The following is a 24,347-nucleotide window of genomic DNA, read 5'->3' on the forward strand; positions in this document are numbered from 1 at the left end:
AGAAAAAATGATTAAAAATACCACAGGCAGTCTGATTTTTCTCAATTTAATCCAACAATCCTCTTGCACAATTTAGGCTACAGTTTAAATGTGCAACTGTTAAACAAAACACCGTGAGGCGTCGGGCTGAAACTCCTCACAAAATAAAAGCCGGTGACAGTACTATTTTCTCAAACAAAATACAATTCCGCCTCTTTTAGACAGAATAAAAAATCATAATAAATAATAATAATTTAAGGAGAACTTTAATCCACGTCTTGCGCGATTTACAATTTAAATGTGCAACTGTTAAACAATAGAAATAGACGTACGCGGAGGCGTCGGGACTCGGGATCTTAACAAAATAAGAGCCAGTAGGCTATTCTCTAAAACAAAATAAATAGGCTACATTTCGCCTCTTTTAAACACAAAAATAAAACATCATATTATTAACTAATAGTCATTTAATCAAAGAACAAAGTAGACTCGCAGCTGACCTTTTTTTTTTTTTTTTTTGCCAGAAGGCACGACTGAGAGAGGGAGGTCCCACATAACAATAACACATTATAGGCCTATAGGTTTACATGAAGGCTACGGTGGTAACTGTCCTGAGCTATAACTTACTTAACCTACGTGTTTTTGTTCGCCGTGCACGCTTCATGTTTACGGCGGCAGGGCAGAAGTCAGCTCAGGCGGTTTTCTCTGCTATATCGCCCCCCGCTGGTGGGATATTTTACTACCGCCACATACTGAAATTCATTACGTTGCTTTCTCGACGCACACTACATGAACTCTGTTTAACACTGTCGAAAAATCGAAAAAAAATTACGTTATCGACAAAATTCTTAATGATCAATTATCAATCATCGATTAATCGTGCCCATCCCTAGTCAGAGGTCTGCGTGTCAACCTCAACAAGGACAACAACACACTTGGTTAGTAGCATTTTAGTGTAAGCTTTCGGTATTTAACTTACAATGTTTTCGTTATTTCATAATGGTCTTTTTTTCACCATTAGACTGTGAACTGTGAGGAAGCTAAGAGAGAGATTAGAACAAGAATTGCCAAGGAGGTGCTGATGAAGAGGACAAACCAGAGGCTGTTGGAGTGGTGAGTGAGGGCGTGGAGCGCCTAAACAACCTGAAGAGGATCTCCTTAAAATTTTCCATGCATTTTGGACTCAATCGCACGCTCAACAGAAATTATTCCCAGCAACTCAAATACACATTTGATATCTTCCACAAAGTGCTGATGACCTCGGATGGTAACAAAGAGACTCCAAAGGTCCAATCACTTTTGATAAAGTTGCTCCAGTAAGCGCTCACAAATACAGCGCTGGACGTTGAGCTAGCCACATTTTGGCTTGACATTGGTGTTTTCATTAGATACTTGTTTGCCTATTTGAATTCATTCCCTTCTCTTTGGTCCACCTTCCTCCTCTTGTTAATTTCTGCAGCCCCAGAGCTGCTGTGAACTACCTTCTCCAGGGCTTGGACAGATTTATTCAGGTGGACACTTGTCTGGCATGTGCACAGCTATGTTTGTCATATTCTCCCTGCTATTTCACACACACATCGCTATCATTATTGAATGTTGGATGTGAACAATTCCTCATTTTGATTGTGCAAGTATGCTTGACTTCCTATGTAATGTAATGTTGGATTTAGAATAAAGTTTTAACTTTTTTAAAACTGTCCTTGCTTGTGGGGTGCTTGAATAAACACATAAGGTTTATGTGGAATTTTCCCTTAACTTTATATATAATTTTCAATAAACTCGTGTGTATGTAAAAGTTCACCTTAACTTTATGTGCATTAATGAAATAAACACATGTAGAAATTTGAATTAACATAATTTAATAAAAAATAATGTTATTTTTTACATAAACTGTGGACTGGGTGGAGCCTGAGGTGGACACCATGACAGCTCCGCAAACGTCCAAAGGTGAGGCAGAATATCTTTATCACCCCCCAGTGGCTGGCTGCAGTGTAAGTCACAGGCTCCACCCCCTCCATGTTAGCAGATGGGACTAAAACTAAAGAAGTCAACATACACTTCAAATAAATGTTTCCTAAAGATGGTTTGTGTCATTTTAGGTCGTTCTTACCACACTGGTGTTTGTTCAAGTGTTCATTTTTCTCTTCAGTTTAGTTTTAATCAGTTATCTGATGATATAAAAAGAAGGTTTCACGTCATGATTGACAGCTGAGCTCTGATTGATACCACACCTCCAACCCTGATCAGTTCTGCACAGACTCTACCTCCAGATGATACCAGAACAAGATGGCTGCGCTCGTATCAGAAATATTTTGATTTCATTTTGTGCAGTGTAAAGAGACACGGCGGCCATCTTTATTTACAGTTTGACAGCTTCACTGCCTCCACTGGTCAACTATCCAGCTGCAGTGATACAGATGTGAGCCTGACAGTCACAGCTGAGGGTGAAAAAGTAGTGCAAATGCAGCAAGCTAGCTATTTGATGAATGAAGTGAGCAGAGACACTGAACGTCACACAGAGTCATGTGACCAATTTAGAGCGGCTTTAAATGCATCTCTTTTAAAAATTGAACTTTATTTAACAAGGGAAACTGGACAGAAGAAAGAGTGTAACAGCTGCCATGTTTTCACTGTGTGTGTGTGTGTGTGTGTGTGTGTGTGTGTGTGTGTGTGTGTTGCAGGAGGCCTTTGACCGACAGTCACTATCTGCATCAGAGAAGTCTCTTCACCTACTAACACACACACACACACACACACACACACACACGTAGTTCTGCTAGTTTGGTGTGTGTTACATGTGTGTATTTGCATGTGTGTGTGTGTGTGTGCGCGCGCGTGTGTGTGTGTGTGTGTGTGTGTCCACAGATAGCAGCAGGTTAAACATTAACGCTGGCCGGCTCGTAAAGCTAACACCAAGACAGTGAACCTTTGGAGTTTGATATGATGTGATCACACACACACACACACACACACACACACACACACACACACACGGACACGGACACGGACACACACACACACAGTGAGGCCCCTGATGACACGTGAACACACACACACACAGTGACACACACACACGCGCTGTTCAGAATGACACAGCTCTGATCGGAGGGAGGTGATCTCTGAAATTGCTCAGGTGAGTTTTTCTGTTTTTCATCGAAATAAATGAAGTTTTTTATTATTTGAATATTATTTTATTTATTTAAAGACACAAGGAGAGAGAGAGAGGGTGTGTAAAGTGAGTGACGCTTGGCCACTCTTCTTCGCTGGTGTCTGATGAACAGTAGCCATCAGCGAAGCTAAACGCGGCTAACTGAACAAACAGTGAGCAGAATAACGTGTTACCTCACCTTAAATAACAACTACACTTCATTTCACAGTATTTAATGTGCGTCCATCTAAACTTGATTAATGTTCTAAAAGTGCACTAATGTCATCTTGATGTAGTTTGATAATGATGTATCATGAGTTGTTTAAAATATACTGAAATACAAACAATACTTAAACATGTCAGTACAACTATTTATACTAATGCTTTACTTTTTTCTACTGTACGTATGTTTTAATCACTTTAAATAGACTTATACAAAAAATGAATATAATTAATTATGTAAATGTAAATATAAGTAGATATAAACTATTTATTAAGTTTTAAAAAGTGTAGAAGTATTAAGAAAAGTTGTACTGAAGTATATTTAAATGTCTCTTAATGATGTCTGTCACATACACTTTTAATATACATTTAACAACAGTAATTACATATAATTATCATATTTAGCACATTCAAAAATCACACACTTTTAAAGTATACTAAATATACTTTAATTAAATGCACTTCATTGTAATTTTTTGACATGGAATCATGGAGACACAGAGAGTCTTAAATTCAATCTCATAAATTCCTTAAATATAATACAAAGTATTCGGATACTTTACTGCAGTACTTCCACATTAAAGAAATACTTCATTACAAGTAAAAGGCCTGCAGTCAGAACCATGTTAGTTGTAAGAAAACTGCCTGAAAAATATGATTTTTAAAAAAGTATTAAAAAGTGTGTAGTATGTCTTATATAAATGTAATAAACATACGTGTGTTACAAGCATTTAGTGGAACCAACTAACTAACAACTTTACTAATGTACTATCATTATTATTATTATTATTATTGTTATTATTATTATTATTATTATTATTATTATTATTAATGTTTCAAACATGTAACATATAAGCAGAAATCTCTGTAACAACACAAATAATATCCATTTAATATTTGAAAATGTATACTTGAATTTAGTGGAACCAACTTTTCTCATTAACTAAAAGTAAATATACAAGTTTGAATTATTAAAGTGAATTAAATTTATTTTTCTTGCAGAACTTCTAACCATGAGCTTTGACTTAAAAAGTACAGAGATCAATAAACTCATTAAACTTTCCAACTTCATGTCTTAAATTTATTTATTTACTGAATTAATATCAAGTTTGTTTGACGACAAAAGTTTATTTTGCTTTGAATGAAATTACATCAGCTTGTCTTTTCAGGCACCTCGGAAACAAACTTTTTAAAGTTAAAACAAATAAACAAAAACAAAATATCAATATCAGTTTAAGTGTGAACTACACTTAGAATATTCTCATCTCTATTTCTTTCTGTCAGACAGACTTTTCTGACAGGAAACCACCGTTCTATCAGACGAATCTCACCGTCTACAAACCAACCAAACTCCATTCATAAAATCAGTGATTTTAGCTCACAGAACACAGGAGCTGCTGGTCTGCTGCTGCCTGATCGTGTCTCATGTTTGTTTCGTCTTTAATTCTTCTTGTATTGGCACAAATGGGCTTCCATAGATTCAGCTCAGCTGTGAGGATCTGCTGCGTTTCTTTGTTTAATCAAATCAGGATTTTTCTGTTTGGTGGAGGAAACTGTTCATCGATCAATTGAAAGAAGCTGATCGATTCATTGAGAACTGAATTAATCTTTGGTCGGAGGCCACAGCTCTGATCAATGCGTGTGTGTGTGTGTGTGCGTGTGTGTGCGTGTGTGTGTGTGTGTGTGCGTGTGTGTGTGTGTGTGTGCGTGTGTGTGTGTGTGTGTGTGTGTGTGTGTGTGTGTGTGTGTGTGTGTGTGTTAGACGCCCCTCTTTCAGCAGTATTGATTGGTTGATTTCAGCTGCCTGTTTGACTCTAAGGTCACATGAACCAGTTCACCTTTAAACGTCTCTGCTTCATCCATTCAAATCATTAAATAACTTTTATCGTCGACATCGTCAGCAGCTCCGTGTGTTTTATAACTGCATGGAAATATGAATGAATATGGAGCGAACGACTTATTGATTAGTGGAAAAACTATTGCCAGATTGATCACTAGTTGGTGCGCTCCACATGTTTGCACCTATTTTTCAAGTCGTTTATGTAACAGTTACTTTCGTTATCAATCAATCTGTTGATCATTTTCTCCATTAATCAATTATTTGTTTTGTTGTTGACAAAGACAAAAAGAATGAAGAAGGAAACTAACATTAAAAAGGCTGAAGATTCAAATGTTGTGGTGTTTACAGCAGGCAAATAAACAAGCTCTTATCATCATCATCATCATCATCATCATCATGTAAAGACCTTCAACCTCTCTCTCTCTATGAGTTGTCTTTTGTCTCCCGTCCGTCCCCGCCTTCCTCCTCTGTGATGTGAAGTGACCGTCTCTCAGTGTCTCTTGTGATCATGGATGCAGTGAAGATGCAGCAGCATTAAAGTGATTAAATCAGCCTTTGGTTAAGGTTCAGAGGGTTAGCTTCAACTTTTAGCTTTAAGTAGCCACTCAGCTGTGTGTGTCTTTGTCCTCCTGTCAGTGGCTGCGTTGTTTATGTAAATGATAATCCACGTGTCCTCCTCTGTCTGTGGTTCTGTCTCACAAATACACACCTACAGACAGAGGTGGTTGAAGTCCAGAAAAACTTCAGATACTTGTGTAAAAAAAAGACTCTGGTAAAAGTAGAAGTACTCAACCTGTCATTCAACCTGTTTACTGCAGCAAAAGTGAAAAAGATCAGACTCTGAAATGTCCTCAAAGTATAAAAGTAAAAAGTCGTCCTCTGAAGGACATTTCTACTGACTGTTCCTGTGCAAAGACAACTGAACTGAACTTTTTCTCCACCAGAGTCTCCGTGTCTGTCAAGAGAAGAATTATTGATTATTGTTATTTTGCATCATTGTGCGCCGCCTTCCAACATCAGGACTGATTTTAACCTGAGTGGACGAGGACATCCATCAGAGGACATCACAGAGGACAGGAGACAGAAACAACATAAAAAAAAAAAAAAAAAAAAAAGAAGTAACAACATGAAAAACGATTTAAAAGACGGAACAAGATGTACTGAGACGAAAATGACATGAAAGAAATAAGATGAAAAAGAGGATCGTTACTTCACACATTAACACTTTTAACTTGAAGTATTGATTAGTTTTATTTTGCATCATTGTGCGCCTCCGTTGTCAGCACCTTCAGACTTTCGTTGGACGGGGGTCAGCGTGGACACTGACCGGTCATACATGTGTGTGTTCTGACAACTTTCTATCAGAACCAACATGAACTTCTTCAGCAGTTTGTGCCGCAGTCGTTCTTCTGTTGGGATCAGAGCTGTCGGGTTCGTCTTCGCTTCCCACCAGCATCCATGAGTCCTGGGCGTCCGTGACCCTGTCAACAGTTCAGCGTAACATCTCATGTTTCAGAAAGGTTCAGACGGTTCTGGACATTTTTATAGAGAGAGGATGTTTTGAGAAAGTCAAGATATTTTAGAGAGTGAGGACATGCTTAGATAGCGTAGTGTTTTTGTCCTGACAGTGTCCTGAGTTCTTGTCTCAGTGCTGCTCTTGTTGGGGACAGTCGGGTTCAGGAAGAGGACGGTCCACACCTGCTCTAGATGCAGAGTGTCCTGAAATAATTCTGGTTCTTTACAAATAAAACTCACTGTGCAATACACACACACACACACACACGATTGTTTTTACAGTGTTACTAGAGCTTGATGCATATTTTTGTACATAATTTTACATCAATTCTTGTATTTCTATTTGTTTAATTTCCATATATTGCAGTTTTAGATTTATAAGCTGAGGACTGAGGTTTGGTGCGAGGGTTTACAGGACAGACTGCTTTGGAAGTAAAATTGGGTTCTCGTACTTCCCTGTGTCCCTCCATTCAGTGAGACAGTGAGACAGACACCGAGGCTGCAGCCTGTTCAGAGACTCTGTCAATGATTACAGGACAGACCTTGACCTCTCTGCTGCTGCTCGTATCTGTTGTTGTGAGCAGGAAAACAGGCTGAGGATCAGCAGGGTCCGATGTGGACACCAACGTCTTTATTTCAGTGAGGACAACTGACAGCACTGACGTTTGTGTCAGGATACAGTTAAAATAATAAAAAAGAAGCTGATCAGGACAGCCAACGTCTGATCTGTTGGACACCGAGGCTCAAAGACAGTGAGGGAGATTTGTCCTGCCAGTGATGACCAATCAGAAGTCTCTAACTTTACGTCAACAGAGGTGTACAGATGTGGACAGGACATCTGTGGATGTTTAGAAAAGGACAATAGTTTTGGAGGAAGAGGACATTTTTAGGAAATGAGGACATTAATGTTAAGTGTGGTTGGATTTGGAAAATTAGGAAGTTGTTTTAATTTTAGAGAAATATATTTTGGATATTTTTGAAAAGTGGGAACAATTTTAGAGAGTGAGGACGTTTTCAGAAAAATTCTTAAATTTTTGAAAAGTGAAGACATTTTAGGACATTTTTTAAAAAAAAGATTTTTTTGGAGAAGGAAGATAATTTTAGGTATGTGTTTTAAATTTTCAGAAAAATTGGGAAATTGTTTTTAGGACATTTCCAGAAATATATATGATGATTTTTGAGGACATTTGTGTGTTTAATTCTGATTAACAAAAATATATAACGTGCATATTTTTGTTTTGGCCTGTTTTGCAGTGAGCACCCCTAATTTCCCTGATTTACATATCGCTGTCAATCACACCCAATGGAATCCAATCAGAAAGCAAGCGGGGACGGACTGACGGGGACGCAGAAGGAGGCGGCACTGCGGGCGCTCATGCAACGCACAGGATACCAACTGCAGCAGGTGGGAGGCTCCTCAGAGTGTCCATGTTACATATTTTAAAATCAGTTCTGTGTCTTTTTTATTACATTTTTTTATTTTGTGGGGGCTGTGCTTCAGGAGAACGGCCAGCGGCGGTACGGCGGCCCACCGCCCGACTGGGAGGGCCCGCCCCCAGAGAGAGGCAGCGAGATCTTTGTGGGGAAACTACCGAGAGATCTGTTTGAGGACGAACTGGTCCCGCTGTGCGAGAAGGTGAGAGACCGCAGTCTGATATCTTATTCCCTCAAGTTCTTCACGTTGTTCTCACATCGTTTTGCATGTCTCTCCTCTTGTCCCCAGTTTGGTAAGATCTACGAGGTGAGGATGATGATGGACTTTAACGGGAACAACCGAGGGTACGCCTTCGTCACCTTCAGCACCAAACAGGAGGCCAAGGCAGCCATGAAGCAGCTCAACAACTACGAGATCAGGTCAGGGTTTGGTTCTTTTCCAGACAGTTGACATAAACAAAGATGGCCGTGCGTGAAGACAAATGATCCCAAATATGAGCGCTGCCATCTTGAGCTACAAACAGACTGTAGATTCTCCACAGTAATAGAGGAATCTGAGGGCTATAAAACAGTATCGTCTGCATAAAAGCATATGTGGTGAATAAAAGAGTCCTAAGAATGGACCAGTGTGGGAAACACATTACTAAACTTAGGAGCACTTGATTTATATACCTACATATGCTGTGTATTTATGTACATCATCAACTGTAAACAAAGGTGTCTGACTCAACTTTCTTCCACTGCAAAAATGAATCCAAAAACTCCTGGATACATAACCGTCTTTGGAAAAGATTAATTAAAGTGTACTTTGATGTTTTAATTTGGTCCATATGCCATCTGCTAACATGGAGGAGATTTATGACCTATACTGCAGCCAGCCACCAGGGGGACATCCAGATGTTCTGGACTCACTTTTGAGGAGCTGTCCAGTCGTCCAGAATATTTTCAGTCAGTTTTTGACAATGACAGTAAATTCAGAAGGCTAAATCGTTTTCAACCAACCTCCTACACTCTTGGAAATAAGGTTTCCAAAAAGGGTTCATTATTGAAGGGCTATGGTTCCACCCAAAACCACTCGCTCCTGAAGATCCCCACATGAAGACTAAAGGTTCCATTAAGAACCCTTTTCATCCAAACAACCCTTTTTAGAGAAAAGAGTTCTTAAATTCTTAAAGAACTCTGTATGTAAAAAAAAAGATTTATCAAAGGTTTTTATATTTTAACATAAAAAGGTTATTTTATCTAGAAACCTGTGTAGGTTCCAGATAAAAGTCTTGGAATATAAAAAGGTTCTCTGTAGTAACCCCTTTGTGGGCTCTAGATAAAACTTTTGGAAAATAAAAAGCTTTTGCATAGAACCCAGAGTGTGTTCTGGATAAAATCCTTGGAATATAAAAGGTTCTTGGTAGAAACCCTCTGGATAGGCTCTTGTTAGCACCCTGGTGCCTGGAGTGGCCTTGATAGAACCTCCAGAGAGGGTTCTGGGTGCAGCCATTACACCATAGAAGGGTAATCAGTAGAACTCTAACGGGGGGTTCCGGGTGAAACCTTTCACAGATGGTTCTAGGTATAATTCTTTATGTTGGGTTCTAAGTAGAACTCTCTGACATGGTGTAAAAACACTTGGGCAAACACTGCAAACACTTTAGTGATCACTTCAAAACAAAGCTAGAACCATCTAGAACATCTCATAACCACATAAGAAATTCCCAGCAAGCAACCAGAAGACCTTCAAACACAATGACCGAAAAACACATTAGCCCAAGAACCCACTGCAGAACCCACCAGGAAATATCTTATCATCCGTGTAGGAACCCCCCCCCCCCAGCTGAGTCCAGCTGAAGTCTTTGGAACACCTCATTTTAGGTCAGTTTTAGGTTTAACTTGAAGCATTTGTGAGAAGCTTTTTAATGTTCTCAACCTTTTTTCCCAATGATCTTTGCACATAATAAGAGTGAGGGAACATCTGTTGACAGCTTCAGGTATTTCACTCACCTGTCTGGATCTAAAATGGAACCTGTGATCGAAGCCTTTTCCTGCCATCTTACGGCACATTATCAACAAATTAGCACCTGTTAAATTATGATTTACCTTCTTTAAATTGATTTTATTGGTTTACATTTTTCTCACCACTGCGCTTCCCTTCTGTCGTACAGAAATGGCCGCCTCCTCGGGGTTTGCGCCAGCGTCGACAACTGCCGTCTGTTTGTGGGCGGGATTCCTAAAACCAAGAAGCGTGAGGAGATCCTGACTGAGATGAGGAAGGTCACTGACGGGGTCGTCGACGTCATCGTGTACCCCAGTGCCGCCGACAAATCCAAGAACCGAGGCTTCGCCTTTGTGGAGTATGAGAGCCACCGAGCAGCTGCTATGGCCCGCCGCAAACTGTTGCCAGGTAGACGCCAAACACCAATCACTGAACTTTATTTTTCTCTGCTCCCTGTTCTTTAAGGCTGTGTTTGGACACACTTGAGTGAAATGCTAACATTAGCATGCTATCAGGCTCACAATAACAATGTTCACATGCTGATGTTTAACAGTTTAGGATTGTTAGCATGCTAAAAATGCTAATTATAAATTGTAGCTGAGGCTGATGGGAGTGTCATTAGTTCTGCAGGTGTGTGGTCAAAAAGCAAAGTATTGGACAAATTAAAATTGGCCTGATGATGTCACTAGATGAAAAGTCAGGGGAAAAAATGTAACAAGATGAAAAACAATGTGGCAGACAAAAACAACAAAACAAAATGAAAATGATGTAACAAGACAAGAAAGACACAAGACTAAAAAAGTAAGACGTAACAGGACAAGAAAGACTTGAAGATGAAAACGAAAGACAAAAACGAGTCTAGAGAAATAACAAGAAGAAAAAGACATTAAGGTGTAATGAGACGTAACAAGATGTGACGAAACGTAAAAGACGTAAGAAGACGAAAATAACACAAAAGATACGACAAAAGCAACGAAAAGACAACTGGATGAAGACAACATAAAACATAAGACTAACACAACGTAAAAGACGTAAGAAGACAAAAATGACAACAAGATGAAAATGACATGAAAGATGTAAGAAGATGAAATCGACATAAAAAACGTAACAAGACACAAAACATGTAAGAAGATAAAAAAAAATGTAACAAGATGAAAACGATGAAAAAGACATAAACTGATATAAAAGACAGAAGAAACTGTAAACTGAAGTGACTGCTGGGATGCAGCCATATTGGTTTTGCTAAGCAAGTTATTTTAAAATCACCAGAGTACCAACATGCAAAGCATCAAACTGCTTGTAAAAATAAACACAACATAATAAAAAATATCAAAGTCTCCTTCTGACTGACTGTAAGCCAATCACAGCCTGTCACTGCGTCAGTGTCCAACGGAGGAAGAGCTCCGATAGGTGTGATGATAAGATAAACTCTGTGTGATGGGAGTGATCAGAAACAACCCCAAACACACTCAAACATCCGTGTTTCCTGCCGGTTCCTAAGGTTCTAAAGTGTCCGTCACAGGTTTCAGTTGTTAATGTGAGTGATAATGACGGGCTGCGTCTCCCTGAAGTGATAAGATACAGAATCTGTTTTATTGCTTCTACTCAGGCAGGTCGTTTGCGTAACACAAACTGTTTGTGCAACATGAAGCCAGACAGGCTGAGGGAACCGTATATGCTGACTCACTGCTGGTTCTGTTGGGTGGAACGTCCTCTTTTCAGATGGAGAACACTACCAGAGGTGGAGTAGTACACTCTTAGAAATAAGGGCTACGGAAGGTTTGGGGGGCTGCAGAACTATTTGCTTCTGAAGAACCCGTTTTTTGAAGAAAGTTTGTCAAGGGTTCTTTGAAAGACGGTTCCATTAAGGTTCCATTAAGAACCTTTTTCATCAGAAGAACCATTTTTGGAAAATTTAGTTTTTTAAGGGCCGTTGAGATCCTTGAAGAACTCTTTTGTCAAGGGTTTTTTGTATCATTATATAAAAAGGTTCTTGATGCAGCCCTCTTAGTGTGTTCTAGATAAAATCTTTGGAAAATTAGTCTTTTGGTAGAACAGATAGAACCACTGGAATATGACAGGTTCTCATCAGAAATCCTTGGCTGTTTTCTAGATAAAACCCTTGGAATATAACAAAGTTCTTAGTAGAACCCACTGGATAGATTATTGTTGGCACCCTTAGAGGGTGGAAAGGTTCTGGATTGAGCCCCCAGGTGGAACCATTACGCCATTGAGGGGTTCTGTGTAGAACCTCTAATAAGGGGTTCTGGGTGAAACCTGTCTAAAATGGCCCTAGGTATGACACTTTATGACGGGATATAGTTAGAACTCACTTAAAGGGTTCCAAATAGAGCCTTTATGATACCAGAACCAAAAGGGGCTCTCCTGTGGGAGATGCTGAATTACCTTATATAGTTCTAATCAGCACCTTTAGAGAGTTCTTGAATTTGTGCCACGTCCAGGACATTTCTGATTTGCTGTCTTCTGTTCAATCCTCACTGTAAAACAATTAATTACATTGAACACACTTCAGTCTAAGCCAGAGGGAGAACGTCCTTTGTTCTGACGGCACATTGTTCTAAAACCACAGAAGTCCAAAAAGATCTGATCAGCCTTTATACAGACCACCAATCAACATATTTAGTACAAATATGCCACGGCCCATCAATCAGCAGTTTACTTTCCAGTTTCTTATTATTTCCAGTGTCACTTGAAGGCAACACTGTCACATTAATAAATAAGTAAAAGCCCTTAAACAGCACAATGCAACCTGCCTGTTCTCTCTCCAAGGTCGTATTCAGCTGTGGGGTCACGCCATCGCCGTGGACTGGGCGGAGCCTGAGGTGGAGGTAGATGAGGATACCATGGCAACCGTCAAGATTCTGTACGTCAGGAACCTGATGCTGCAGACCACAGAGGAGACCATTGAGAAGGAGTTTAACAGCCTCAGACCAGGTACGAACACAAGATGGTCTGAGAGTCGACTGTCAAAGCTCAGATGATGAAATGTACTGTAAATGCATCAGGGGGCGGGGACAGGGACAATAATGCAACCGATTATTGATTTGCAGCAAGTTTTGAATCTCTGCAAGTAATTTTTAAGGGATTTACGGACATGTGATGTAAAGAGCGATATGTGATAACACGTTTTCAAAGACCACAAGGATCCATTCACTTATTCACTCATTTATAAGAATGATATTTTTACCACAGACTTACATGCTGAAACCTGCGGCTAAATGCAGTGTGAAACGTCCGTAAGTGTTCTGGAACTGATCCAGTAGATCAACTCAGCCAGCAACCATGAATGTGGCTGCAACATAAAAATGAGTCCACTAAACCTCCCAGCGTTGCGGTGGGACCTCGAGATGCAACGTAGATACTAAGAAACTTTAAGTTTCCAAACGCTGCCAGTATTCCCGTATCAAGTGCAAGCTGTGTTTTCTACATAACAGCTGTATCATCATGTTTAATTCTTATTTTGTGTTTATTACTGTTATTTTCTAAATTATGTAATTATGTATTATTATCAGTGAGTGTTTTTGTCCTGTTTCAACAGGTCTGTAGTTGAGTCTTTGGCTTCTTGACGTCTCCTGTCACGTCTCTTTAATCCCGATTATCTGGTTTTAATCTGTTGTGGATGTATGAATTAAAAAAAAACTGAACTAAAATGGGGAACAAATGAAATATTAACAGAATTGACTGAACCTTGCGGCTCCAGGAGCTGAATAAAGATCCAAACTTGATTTTACAGATGAGTGTATTGTGTTCCAGGCGCGGTGGAGCGAGTGAAGAAGATCAGAGACTACGCCTTCGTCCATTTCATTCAGAGAGAGGACGCCATCAACGCCATGAACGCGCTCAACGGAAAGGTCAGCAGGACAACTTTTATTTTCCTACGATTACAAAAGACTATGAGACGTGACAAACTTGATGATCCCATAGACCACGATGCATTGCTGTAGGTCAAAGTACTTTTAGTGAAGTGAAGAATCTGAACCCTGATGCGCGAGTGTTGAACAAAGAGACCTTTTCTAATTTCTTTTTTTAAACCTCCGTCCAGGTGGTGGATGGCTCTCCCATTGAAGTGACTCTGGCCAAGCCGGTGGACAAAGACAGTTACGTCCGTTACACCAGAGGGACTGGAGGACGGGGAGCATCTCTGCTGCAGACCGACTACGCTGCCTACACTCTGGGACAGGTACACGTCCTGCTGGAGGCAGTCTTCGTCTCAAAATATCTAATGTGCAGCAGCATTCGTTTAGTTGGAAGAAAAGACGCCATCAGCAGCGACTGTGTGTCTCAAACAGCCACTAATGGGTACCTCATCTGACCGTATGAGTCGTCGAGAGGACGTGACAAAACACTGTTTGGTATTTGACGACTTAGGGATGACAGTTAGTCATCGGTCATCGCTAGTCATCAGTGGGTTAACACAAAATGAAAGTTTAAAGTTAACCTTTAACTTTCCCCTGCTCTGTATTCCTTAACAAAGCAATGACTTGTTTGCTAACTAACTAAAAAGTTAACACTTAACTAGCTAGCTAAGTAGCTAAAAAGTGTGGTGGCAGTTTCCATCATATTACCACCCCTTGAGCATTTCTATGCTCACAAAGTAAAAAGGAGAAATTTCCAGTATGCTGAAAATTATAAGACTACAGCAGGTATCATCAATCCATTATTCTATTAGTCACAATCAATAGTTGTTGTTGTAGCTGATTTCTGAAGAAAAAACTTGTCCCAGACCCGAAGCTTCCTGGTTTCCTAAATCTGCCGTGCCGACACGTCTGTCACACCCGACTCGTCAGTGGTGAGAATCTCTTCCTGTATTCCTGAGTCAGAACTTACCAGAAAGACCCGGTTCTTAAGCCACCTGGTGATCACACACGAGTGATCCTGCCGACAACGCCAAGTTTGTGGCGGCAATTTCGATTGAATAAAGCACAGAGTTAGAAACACAAAAATTAACAAAACATTAGTTATATTGTTTGTTATCTAACTAAACAGTTAACAAAACATTGCCTTGTTTACTAACTACCTAAAAAATTAACATTTTACTAGCTAGCTCCCTAACTAGCTAAAAGGTTAACAAAACATCAGTCACATGGTGTGTTAGCTAACTAAAAAGTTAAAAAAAAAAAATTACATTGTTTGCTAGCTGGTTAAAAGTTGGTTAGCCTAGCTAGCCTGTGTATGATACTGGCTCTCAGTTAGAACTGAAATTTAAAGTTTTGATGCAACAGATTTAAATTTAATGTGTTTAGACTAAGAACTGCACTGAGCGTTAAAAAGTTTTAAATGTAGTCTTTTTTTAATTTTAAGCTAGTTTCAAAGTTTGGTGCAGCATAATTTCAGTTAAACCACAGTTTAATCAGAGAAATTGCAGCCCAGCTATACAATCGGGCTACTGACATAAAATAAGTAGCAAGTATATCTTACAATAACAATTACAATAAAACATATACACACATACATGTACATGTACATACATCTCTAGGATTATGTGAATTTGTAATACAAAAGCAAATCACTGATGATGCTGCATCAAGCTTCATCACTGTGGTGAACAGCTCCATCTGGTGGACACTTTAAATCATTACACTGTGACGAGACAGAGGAAGGGAAGCGATGAAAGCGCCACAAAAATACTTTCTTATCATTACTGTTGAGAGACAAAACCCAACAGTAATAACCAGTAGAAACCACATTCACCGAAGACTAAAACTGGACTTCCTGCCCTGTTCTGGCCTTCTTAACCTCCTGTTGTTAATCCGTCCAATAGCTGTCGACATAATTCACTCATGGCTGAAACATGAACCTCATGGTGGCGCTAGAGAAAAAGGAAGGATTGCCAAAATCAGTGGGATGTGTCTTCAGAGGAGCACAAAAGTCTGTACAAAATGCCAATCCATCAAGCAGCTGATGAGATATTTCACTGGTCAATGAAAACCTGTGATTCATCTGACATCACGTCTTGAACATTTTACTTTTAAAACTAATTTAAAGACCAAATAAGTTAAAGATTAACCCAGTGTGGGGTCAACATGACACCAACAAGGTACTGAGTTAACTTGACTCAGTGTTGGTGTTGTTTACATCACTGTTGGGTGACTGGATTAAATCAAGACATCTGTCCGTTGTTTTTATACGCATACTGGGAAAGAATAAAGCATAATGTAGGTACTTTTCAACCTCTCATGTTTTTGCGAATAATGGTGACAAGAACTTTTGAAATTGATCCAGTACTGAGAGAGACGCTGCAGGCAGCACAAACTACAACAATAATCCCTCCGAGCTCCTCCACACCATCACAGTGTGTCCACAGTTTTTAGTGGACTCATTGTGATGGTACTTCATTAGTTCCCTACTCTGGTTACTGGATCACACCTGTTTCACAGCTGATGGAACCGTCTCGCTCAACACCGGACACATTTCAAAAGCTTTTTTCATCATTAGTCACTTCGCTATTATGGTATCTGTGCTATACTGATCCCAGACTGGGTTGATTTTAATCCAGTGGTTTTCATCAAAGATAAAAGTAATCGCTCTCCTCCTACAGGTCTACGACCCCTCAGCGGCCTATCTCGGTCCGCCTGTCTTTTACGCCCCCCAGGCCTACACTGCCATACCAGGTCAGTTCCGTTTCCCGCCAGCCAAAGCTCATGTTGGAGGTCGAGGTTTGATCAGGACGCCGTCTGTTCGAGGTGAGGACAGATGCTCTTTGTGTTAAAAATGGGTTAAAAATAGCGATGCACAGGGAGCTCAGATTCACTAACAGAAAGTGAAAGGCTTCAGAAAGTCCAGCTGAGGCCCCCACATCTAAGGACCACAAGTCTGGAGGCAAGCAGAGGGATCTTCTTGGCATGTCATTCCTTCTTATAAAGAAAACATGCAGTGTCAGTTTTTCAAACTGATGAAACAAAAAAACATCGGACCTTTTGTCTCTGTGTGAGTCTGGGCTCCTCTTGCAGCTGAAGCAAAATTCATGGACAGTAGAATAAAAAGTAGCTTCCAGGTCTGAAAAGTGAAGCCAATGCCAAAGTGCCATTAAACTGCAGTATTTCTAATGTCCAGCAGGGGGCGACTCTACTGGCTACAAAAAGAGGTCTGATTCTATAGAGTCATAAAATTGTTTTATGAGCTCATAAGTGAACTGACAAGTCATCAGTTGATTAATGAAACTAGACAGGAGGACACTACAGAATCACATATCATCAGGACGCTGCATTATTACATCTTATAATTAGTTTGTACAGCGTGCACAATGAAAACATGTACCAAGTTCCCCTCTAGATATGACCCAGCCACCTGATCACAATCTTTCTCGTGTTATAATTAGGACTCAATACAATCAGACTTGTTTTTGCAACCAGTGGAGTCGCCCCCTGCTGATCATTAGAAAGAATGCAGGGTTAAGGCATTTCTGCGTTGGCTTCACTTATCAGAAACAGAAGTTATGTCCACAAAGTATTCTTCTGTCTGTGGCAAACTCTCTCACATTTAAATCATCCCATAGACCCCTGTTGTAAAATGATAAATAAATCTTGTGTCTCGTAAACTGCTGCTGCCGAAATCTACAAATATGTGCATTTGACAGATACTAAAATTCCAGTTCTATCCCACTTTAAATGAAAGTCTTTCACTGGACAGCATAGACGTTTCTATGATGAAATCATTCTTGGCGAACTGACCGCTCACTAAACCCCTCCCCCTAGCAGCAACTGCTGAAATAATCTTCACACATGAACACCACTTTTATGATTTTTGAAGCGTAAACACCAGAAGAATGATGCTAACATTTAGCTATGAATGAACTACACCAATGACTTTTTCTGTGGAACCTTTGAACTTTAGCCTGATATCAGGTTTGTAGCCATCAAGAACACATTTAAGACCCTTACAGAGGGCTGTCGTGTTGATATGAATCAGCTTGAACCATTAAAAATCAGCAGGAGGAGGAGTTTTAAACCAACTCATGAAGCTAAGGCTAGTTTAATTAGCCAGTTAGCTACAACTGATGAAATCTGCCAGGACCAGGTGTCATTTCAGTAAAAATTAGAAATAAGAAGCTACTTTTGTGTTCCGCTGTCTGAAACCAAGGACAGATTCTTTACAAAATTACTATGAATTTTGATGGTAAATAAACTGTATATGTTGCATGTGAGAACTGAACCTGAGAGGCGCGGCAACAGTAACTTACAGGGGATGTGACTTCTGGAACGGTCAGTTCATCAGTAATATTTCATGATCTGCTCAGACTCCAAATGAACTGTATCAAATCAAGACCAAGAGAGAAGAGTGTTGTTCAGATTTACTCATGTGCCTGAATGTTGATGTAAACAGAAATCAAACATGATCCACTGAATCAAAAGTGAAACTTTATTAAGCTAATTAAATATAAAATCTTGTAGGGATGGTGCAAAGATGGTGCAAAAAAAATTCAAACTGGAAATGAATCATCCAGAGAAATAATCGTCAGTGAATTATAGATAGATGCACTGTTACCATGACTACCGCTGTAGGGCTAACAGTGGATAGACGTGAGGTGGAGTTCCGGTAACATGGCTTCCACTGTACCTGTTCACTCTGACTGAATAATTGTCTCTTTCTGATTCTTCTTCCCGGTTGATTTCCGGTGATTTGATTGATTTCACTGCCTTTTCGGTCTCCTGTAGAAATTTACATGACTGTACCTGTAGGGGCTGCCGGGGTGCGGGGGCTAGGTGGGCGGGGCTACCTGGCCTACGCCGCCGGAGTCGGAGCCATGGGTCGAGGCGGCAGCGGCGGTGCCTCCTATGGCCTGAAAGCGGACAAGCAGGCGGAGGAGAAGCTGTACGACCTGCTGCCGGGCATGGAGCTGACCCCCATGAACCCTGCCGCCATGAGCCTGAAGGCCGCCGCCATCAAACCTGCAACACAGGTAACAGAACACACCTGAGAACCAGGCTGATTATAACTTGGGTCTTATTTTTGTAGTTCTGTCCACCATTTCTGTTAGTTGCAACACGGTACTCACCCTTGGCGAAGCCCCTTCTGCAAACAGCAGCAGTCCAATCATAGATTAGCAACTGTAACTAAGCGCCTGTCAGTCTTTGCATTTCTCTTTATGTGCAGGAGGCTCTAAGAAGAGCAGTAAACCCTGTTTCATGGGTTTGGACGGTGGGATCTTTTTTGTAGTCTTTCAAAAACATGAAACAGCAGAGCAAACGTGAGGAATGGATTAAACTTTGTCTTAATTTGCTGCAAACATTAGCATGTCCAGTTTTCGAGCTTACTACCTGCAGCACTGTTAGTTACATTTGTGTTAGACACCACCACATTCACCAAACTTGCAGTTTAATCTCAGGATTTACATTGTGATTTTTTTCATGTGGAGAGTTTGAGGGTGAGGATGTGGGCTCTCTGACCTGCTGTCGGAGGTCTAAACCAAGTTTTTGTAAAGTATGAAAATATCGTGTTGCGCTTGTTGACAAAAACATCATAAAAGACATAATGAGACATAAGACGTAACAAGATGAAAACTGAGACAAGAATTATGTGAAAGACATAAGACGAAAACATAAAACATAAAAGACATCAAGGAATGTAACAAGATACAACGGGACAAAAACTGTAAAAAACTAAATGAGACACGACAACACGTAATAAGACAAAAACTATATGAAAGACATAAGTGAAAAACAACAAACGATGTAAGAATGTGAGACAGACAGAGAGGGAGACTGCGGTGGAGAAAAGGTGACGGTCAGTTATCTTTCCACAGAAAGTTGAATCAGTATTTCTCCTTTTACCAGAATCAGTTTTTACACAACGCAACACTTTCTTGACTTGAGCTGTAAAACACTGGAATCAACCTTAAAGGTGTGACCCCATAAAAACCCTGAAAACCTGTCTGTCTGTCTGTCTGTCTGTCTGTCTGTCTGTCTGTCTGTCAGGTTCTGGAGGAGTTGTGTCAGAAGAATAACTGGGGTCAGCCGGTCTATCAGCTCCACTCTGCCATCGGTCCAGACCAGAGACAACTCTTCCTCTACAAGATCACCATACCAGCTTTGGCCACACAGTATCCCAACGTGTAAGAATACCACAACCACAGACAGGTTTACCCAGTCACCTCTGCTGAGCTGCTCCAATTCAGAGGAGCAAAATGTTGCAACAGCACATCCAAAAATGAGTCCAACAGTCCAAACAGTGAGTTGGACTGCAGTTGGACCACAAACTGTGTATTAAATAAGTTTGAAATCCTGTTTAAGATACACTCTGTGATAGTCTTCCTCCTCAGGCTGAAGCTCTGCAGGCTGCAGGAACACTGCAGGAACAACATGGTCATTTTATGATTTAGTAAATATATAAAGTGTGTGTCTTGCGCTTGGTTGAGGCACACATGAAGTGTTAATGCAAACCAGTAGAACACAGTTCAGTTTAAATTGATTCTCTACATGTTTACACCACATCACACCGTATTTATATTGATATCCATATCAGAAATCAAATTATTAAGTATCATGCAGCTACACGAGGCGTTGATCTGGACTCTCTCTCTGCAGTCATCCCTTCACCCCTGCTAAGCTGTGTGCCGCTTTGGAAGAAGCTAAAGTCCATGCAGCCGAACACACCCTGCAGACGCTCGGTCTGCAGACGGAGGGCGCCGCAGACGCCGGCTGTGCTACTGCCGCCGCTGTGGCCTCAGTAGCCTTCCCAGGTATGTGAAGGTCCGTACCCAAAGCCAACTAACTCTTCACTCAACAAACCACTAACAGACTGTCAGCTGACGCTCATAAAACAAAGATTAACCTCCACTTACAGACGGTTTTAAAGCTCCAGACGTTCCAACTTTAAATCATCGCAAACACAAACACAATTTATCAGGAATACCAACATGTGGAACGTGTCTCTGGTAGGAGTCACTTAAATTGGTTTTCTAAATGTTTCTTCATCTCACTCCTGTTAAAGTGACGTCTACACGGCTCATCTAACATTGTTATATTTTCACTTTAATGATCATGTATGAGAGAGAAAAACTGCAGTGTTACAGACTGTGTTACTTTTTCCTCGTCACGTCAAAACCAGTTCAAGTTTTAAGTCAAGTTTTATGTAAAACTGCTGTGCTGTTTCTGCAGACAACGTATTTTTCAGCTGTAAAGCTTTAAGCTTTGTTTCCCCTCAGGAACTGACAGGTTGTTGTGTTTGTCAGGATTTAATAAAGGAAAAAACTGTGAAAAGAACACAAAATATAAGCAAGTAAATACATTTATAAGTGCAAATAATATCTCTAGTAATTCTTAGAGAAAATATTACTGACAAATTAATGTGAACGTCCACTTAAAAGTTTGTCACTATAGATAACAACTGATAAAGGTACAACAGTAAATATCATTTACATAAGTAAGAACGCTTGAAGCACTAATAGAACCATATGTAGTCATGTAGTTTAAAATAACCAGCATCGAACTGATCATACTGAAGTCTACATGGACTCAAACCAAACAAATCATGACATAAACATGTTAATATCACTGAGAACAGTCACTGACTTACACATGAAGCTGTTCTGTGGACTTTAAGACGAAGGATTACGAAGATTGTGACACTCTGATGCTCACATGTGGAAAAAGGAAACTCCTGAACACCACTTCCTGTTTGTCTATTACCTCACTTCCTCCTCAGGGCAGATATTTCAGACACCACAAGGTGGTGCTAAAGAACATGCAAAGAAACCAAAAGAGCAGCTCCAATACAAACACTGATTATCCAGTTCAGGAGAAGGGTTGAGACTGGGGCTGTAAACGCTAAAGTCTTTCCTTAATTAAAAATCAATCATCAATTAATTGATTAATCAAACTTACAAAATCTTAAAAATGTTTCATTTACTAAACTGTCTCTGACAGCGTTACATACAACCTTAAAAATTAAGTTGCAAAGTGGAATCATATAGGGTTCTTCAGCTTGTCCCCATAGGAGAACCATTTTTGGTTCCTGTCAGAACTTTTGACAAAAGTTCACTTGGAACCCTTTCCAAGAGTTCTGCCTAAAAACCAAAATAAAGGGTTATATCTAGAACCATCTGTGAAAGGTTTCACCTAGAACCCCCTGTGACAGGTTCTACGAGAACCACCACCACCACCATTTATGGTGCAATGGTTACACCTAGAACCTTCTGCAGGGGTTCTATCCAGAACCTTTCTACCTTTCTAAGGGTGGTGACAAGAATCCACGCAGGGGTTCTACAAAGAATGTTTTTATATTCCAAGAGTTTTATCTAGAACCAACATAGGGGGTTCTACTGAGAACTGTTTTATATTATGGTACAAAGAACTCTTTCTTCTAAAAAAGGTTCTTTTGATGAAAAGGGTTCTTGATGAAGCCCTCAGTCTTACAAAGAACCCTTGACAAACCCCTTCTTCCAAAAAGGGTTCTTCGGACGCAAATTGTTTTGGGTAGAACCACAGCCCTTCAGGAAGAACCCTTCTCTCTAAGAGTGCAGCCTGTGAAACATAAAGAGCAGCATGTTTCAGATTTGTTTGCTAGAAGATGGATTCAGTTTTACACGATTGATCAGATTCTTAACGATCATTGATTAATTGTTATCATCCCTGGTTGAGGCAGTCGTTCCTCTTACGGTCCAGTATTTTTCTGACCTGGGGTGGAAATAATTTTAATTTTAAATTATGATCATGGTTCTAATGTGTTTTTTGTTCTTCAGTGTCGACTGCAGGGTTCTCAGTTCTCGAGCGTTCTCTGAAACAATGAAAACACTCATCAATAACCAACTAACACATAATATTAACTCCACACCGGCCGTCGAGAGACTCACTGATGAAACTCGTCTGTCACCAGGTTACACTCTGGCGAGCCCGGCGTCGTCCGCGGTCGCGTCCCAGCTGAAGCAGGCCGTGTCTCTGGGTCAGGACCTGACCGCCTACACCACCTACGAGGGCTACCCTGCCTTTGCTGTGGCGACGCGCCACACCGACGGGTATGGTGTTTTCTAGAGGAGCGGTGACAGAGGACGCACTCACACTAAACTGCTTTCATTTTGTTTCACCCTTTTTATTCAGCTAAAAAAAAGTTTTAAATTTCTGATTGGCTGGCTGATAACGAGCTCACTGTTTCTATGGAAACAAAAGCAGAATAGTGTGAATGCACCTTTATGCTGCCGGTGGCCTGCAGTTTCTTCACAGAGACAGAACCACTGTGGACTTCCTGTCATCACAGACACGTTTTGAAAACCGCTGCTGGAAAACGTTTCGGACTCATCAGTCGCCCTGAAACAAATTCCTTTTGTGTCACATCTTTTTCTGTCTCTGCGCTTCTGCCTTTATTTACGTGTACGTACATATCTGTGATTATTTTGTGGTTAATCAAGGAGCCGGCCTGTGATTGGCTGTTTGAATTAATGCTTCAATCAGTTGAAATGTCTTTAGCAGTTGTTAGATTGTTTGTATGTTTCTAGTTTTATGTTTACAATGTTCAAAAACTGAATCAGCTAAATAGATTTTGTTATTTTATCTTTTTTTGTAACCCTGTGTTATTATATCTAGGTTAACTGGGATTTGTAGTTCTTTCGAATGTCTTAAGGCCTTTACACACCAACAGTGACGCAAATAATTGGCACAAAATTGAAAATAATCAGGAGACAAATTTCAGGGTGTCTGACTGTTCACTGTAAATTATGAAGTTCGCCACAACAAAAAAGATGGAATCAACATCATTGATGATGATCTAGTGCTGCTTTTACTGGATAAAAAGAAGAAAAATACCAACAGGCCCGGGGTACTGAAACAGCTGGCACCAAAGAAGAAGAAGCAGAGGAGTGAGGTGACTGACCCGGAGCATCCAGTTCAGCGTATATCTAGTTTAATTAGCTTCATCTGCTTCAGCTTCACTTTTTCTCATAGCTTAATTAGCTTCGTATGGGCTAACGTTACATTAGCTGCAGCTAGCCGTTTGTCTGAGAAAACATCATCGTTTACTTAGCTTCATAACTTCACGTAGGTTGTTGAATGTTTTGAATGTAACATTGTCAGAAACATGCAGTTTGATTGGTCAGATGTGTTCGGGTTGGACACGTCACCACAGAAAAAAATCGACCCTGGTCTGAAAATATCGCTCCGTGAATCCTGCTGTTGATGTGAAATTGGCTGCATAAAGCTTCAAAAAATATTACAAATGTGTGAATTAATCCCATGAAACAAAAAAAACCTGTCTGGTGTGAAAAGGCCTTTTAC

At 40.3% G+C, this 24,347-nt stretch overlaps 1 protein-coding gene across 1 annotated transcript; it reads left to right on the forward strand.

Annotated features, from left to right (window-relative positions):
- The first annotated feature begins 2,984 nt into the window (after positions 1–2,984).
- a1cf (apobec1 complementation factor) lies at positions 2,985–23,115 on the forward strand. The gene is made up of 13 exons (XM_084741182.1): positions 2,985–3,109; positions 7,956–8,106; positions 8,203–8,337; positions 8,425–8,555; positions 10,292–10,530; positions 12,913–13,077; positions 13,897–13,994; positions 14,186–14,323; positions 16,682–16,826; positions 18,798–19,042; positions 20,058–20,194; positions 20,667–20,821; positions 22,957–23,115. Exons 2-13 carry the CDS (start codon positions 8,005–8,007, stop codon positions 23,109–23,111), a joined length of 1,845 nt encoding a protein of 614 aa, XP_084597308.1. The 5' UTR covers positions 2,985–3,109; positions 7,956–8,004; the 3' UTR covers positions 23,112–23,115.
- The last annotated feature ends 1,232 nt before the right edge of the window (positions 23,116–24,347 follow it).

Source organism: Lutjanus erythropterus, chromosome 17 (genome assembly GCF_056507025.1).
Source record: "Lutjanus erythropterus isolate fLutEry1 chromosome 17, fLutEry1.hap2, whole genome shotgun sequence".
In the NCBI taxonomy this organism is placed as follows: Eukaryota; Metazoa; Chordata; class Actinopteri; order Lutjaniformes; family Lutjanidae; genus Lutjanus; species Lutjanus erythropterus.